This window comes from Priapulus caudatus, unplaced genomic scaffold (assembly GCF_000485595.1).
Source record: "Priapulus caudatus unplaced genomic scaffold, Priapulus_caudatus-5.0.1 Scaffold1659, whole genome shotgun sequence".
NCBI lineage: Eukaryota > Metazoa > Priapulida > Priapulimorpha > Priapulimorphida > Priapulidae > Priapulus > Priapulus caudatus.
In genome coordinates this window covers 35056-38888 of record NW_014578720.1, presented here as the reverse complement: position 1 = coordinate 38888, position 3833 = coordinate 35056, and the positions used below count along the sequence as shown (strand labels likewise).

Below are 3833 nucleotides of genomic sequence, written 5' to 3'. Positions count from 1 at the left end.
ATAATGCCTGCTGCGTTATCCAATGAGATTGCAGCGATTCATCACGTCATGCACTAATGACCATTATTATTTATACATATCTAATTATGTATGTTCGTACAGATATGTTCATGCCATATTATCCTACCACTGTGAAATGGTATACTGTAGAAACAATTTCTAACACAGCGGTCGTGGTTTTCGTCGGTACCGTAACCCTGGATTACGTCTGAAAATGAAACTATTATCATATATAACCATTTATTATATTTAAAAATTTACAAGATGATGAGCAGAGTAATCGGGCGTATCATGTTCATCTTTAAGCTTATTAAGTGCATGGGTGTAGGAATTGAGAATGTCTTTTGGCATTGGCCGATCCGCCGGATTTTTTCGTTTGCAATTCATGTGAATGCGCGTTAACCGTGCCGTTGTCTTTGCTACACTTGCCGAATTACCTAGGAAGCGATTACACACATCGGGGACTTTCCAAATCTCCAGCTTTAAATGCGTGAGGTACAGGCCGCGAACACACGCCTTATTTTCGCGCGAACAGTTTGCGGCGCTGTACGAGTAAAACTCCGGCGCGGTGAACGTGTCTTTGTGGTAGAACATGACGCCATATTGGTTGACGCCAGCTCGGTACACTATGTCGAGATCGCCCAGCACCAAGCGGAGATCGTTTGTGAGAAGATACTGAGACAAGAGCTGACCCAACGAGTTCGTGTCGGGAAAGTAATAGCCGCGGGAAAACATGAAGTCGAGAATTTCAACGTATTGCACGCACAGCGACAAGCGTATGCGCCTCTCTGCTGCCCGCGTTAAGTTCAACTGCTCCAATACGGTGTCCACTCGATCTGCGTCCATGAAAGGCAGGTATTCGATGAGCAGCTGGTGCCTTTTCTCGCAGTATCCCAGCAGTTGTATGACGTGAGGATCCGGTTGAAACAGCGCGAAGTTCGTGAAGATAAAATATTTTGCCAATGCGGGGATTGAACCAGCAACGTTCGCGCCAGTAGCACGGCGCTTTAACAACTGCGGCTATTTCGACATTGCTAAATATCGTACATTTTCCCATAATATCACAGTACGGATGCCTGGATCAGCGTTGGTACGCCATCAATGGCCGATCAATGTACACCAAACGTAAACAAACACCTATGTTCCAGCGGCAGCGGGAGATCGGACACGGGGCAGTACTAGATAAACTAATTAGCTCTAGTACTAGTACCCTAGAGCTAAACTAACCTCGTAGAAACTACGAGTGTACGAACGGGCGCTGGATGGAGTTTGGGGGGTTATAGCTAGACTGGTACCCGTTCGCCACCTTCACTCCGGCAAGTATCCTTCGCTACACTGAAGTTAGTTAGTGTAGCGTGTGGAACTGTCGACCGGGGAGCAGTGTAGGTTATAGCCAGCCGAGCCGTCTGCAGGAAAGTCGTAGCAAAACACTATGCATATAGCCTCGTTGCGCCATCTATCGCAGGCCATATGTACTACACTGTCACTGATATGGGGGCCTGAACTAGTCGCTGGCACAAAAAAGTTCAACTCCGTTTTTTACAGCAAACCAAGCGCGCTGAGTAGCGAACCAAGAATTACGACCATTTCTAGGAAATCTCTAGCTACGTGGGTAGTCAAACCCGTCATGCAATCGCCAGAACTGCTTAATTCAGCGATAGCCCCACAATTGCGTCTATAGTAGACCCGTTGAAATTGCTATTCAATGAGTGCAGCGTTGTTGTGTTAGTGTGCCGCTAAGCGGCGTTTTTCGCGCTTCGCGCAATATCCGGGCTGCAGATCGTTTAGATTGGTGGTTGAAACTGTCACTAACATGTATGTATGTTATATAGGTAAGTATGAACAATAACAACTTCAACTTTAGTTACCTGGTCATCTAAATTTTTTTCTCCATATTAATAACCTCATTATAAACATACTTTACCTTGAGTGTGTTTATAACATCTTTGGGATTCTTAGATGAGTTAGCTTTACTCTTGTTGTTCTGAAGCAGAATAGTTGGCTTCAGCACAGTTTTATCCTTCCTTATTTTCCTATCTCGTATCCGCAACTCCTTTGGCAGTCTGCTCCACACTGAATGACAATAAATGTGAATGTATATTATAATGGGACTATAAATGAAACATGAGTTTAAAATATTTATGTAAATAGAATTAGATTGCATTTTGTCATACATTTGCCTCTCATTGAATCTGTAGTTATCGATTACCAGTACCAGTACAATTGTAAATAAAGTAATAAAATGTGTATCTGTAATAGCACTGACTTGGTACCCATTTTGATGAGCTGTCTCCTGCTCCATTCAACTGGTACTTGTCAGTGTATCGTTGGACATCCCGGCTGGTACGCTGTGGCTTGATGTAGTAGGGCAATTCTCGTATTGTAGCTCGAAATTCCTGTTTTAGTGCCAGCATATAGTCGTAGTCCTCTCCGGTTGCAAGGGAAACAGGGTTAAACTGCAGAGGCTGCAATACATTAGTACACACTGAACAGCACATTTTGGTATATATGTCAGGACTTAGTTTGAGCTCACACACACACACCAATATTTTTTACATGTACCTATGGTCCACTACAACTTTTACGCACGTTGTAACACCAGTACATTTCCTGACTGAAAGTGTCTGAGAGCACCTATACTGGTGCAGTAATACCAAAATTGTAGCCAATTGACTAGCACTAAAACTATAGTCCGCCGCTCCGCCGCAGCTATTGCTACAGCTACGGCTGCGGCGGGGCGGCAGGCTAGTATAGTTCTAGAGCTACCAATTAACTTGTGTTGTGATGCAGCTCAGCAGAGAGTTAAGCTTGGGTGTAATTTCTCCCAGCTTAAACCTTGTAAAACTCAAAACTGTAAATAAATGCGATTTCACGGTTCACGTCAAATGAATTGATTGTATCACAATCGCCGTCAGTGAAGGGCGTCAGTGAAGGAACTGCCAATATCTGATGTAATATTAATGGCATGTCAAATGATGTATGATATTCCGAACGGTTTGGAAAGACGACAACTCGCTTCGATAAAAACTTCCATGCATGAACGCACTGACAACAACAAGAAAAGCATATACCTTCTTCACAGCGCCATGTGTTTTCGACAACGTTGTGCGATTTTCGCCAAGGAGTTGCGCTATCTCATCGCATCTCAACCAAGGCTGACAGTACTTCATGCCACCGAGCGCGAAACTACCCGCCTTACAAACTGGTTTGCATAAAACTTTTCCTCCCTTCGTGAAGTCCTCGCTACAAACTTCGAGACCTATAATTAATTAAAGGTGACAAGTGATCTACTATAAGCAGAGGGAATGTATAATAAAGATAATCAGAATCTATTATTATGCACTCCTGATAAACACGTTTCCGTGTAAGCACGAGCAGAACTATAAGAGGCATGTCTGTACACACGAACACAGGGCGAGTGACAACATCGCATCCACCACGTCGCCCGACGCACAAGTATCGACCCCGCAATACGTCACACACGGCATCCTTGGAGCGTTTGCATATGAAACAAATAAGGCTCGAATTAATAGCGAAATTCTATTTACTACGCAACAGTCTAATCCGTTTCTATAACTCGCTTGCACACATATTATTGCATTGCCGAGCGCGACAATTTCCTGCGAAATGCCGTCCAAACAATGACATTCTGCAACAAACCGTGGCTGTCGCTGCACACTGCACACATAAATACTATTATTTATTAAAAATATAAATATTTATTAATTTAAATATATAATTTAAATATATATAAATTAAAAATATAAATTTATTAAAAATATTACTATATATTTATGTGTCAGTGTGCAGCAGCAGCTATGACGGAGCCAGCG

General features: G+C 43.0%; 1 protein-coding gene across 1 annotated transcript in view; it reads right to left on the bottom strand.

The window, feature by feature from the left end:
* Nucleotides 1-3833, bottom strand: part of LOC106817278 (DNA-directed RNA polymerase III subunit RPC7-like) — a 12286-nt gene that overhangs the window by 7405 nt on the left and 1048 nt on the right. Inside the window, exons 2-3 of the mRNA XM_014821934.1 lie at nucleotides 2267-2465; nucleotides 1925-2073 (exon numbers count right to left, since the gene is read on the bottom strand). Coding sequence (XP_014677420.1) covers nucleotides 1925-2073; nucleotides 2267-2465 — 348 coding nt within the window. The remainder of the gene's footprint in view (nucleotides 1-1924; nucleotides 2074-2266; nucleotides 2466-3833) is intronic.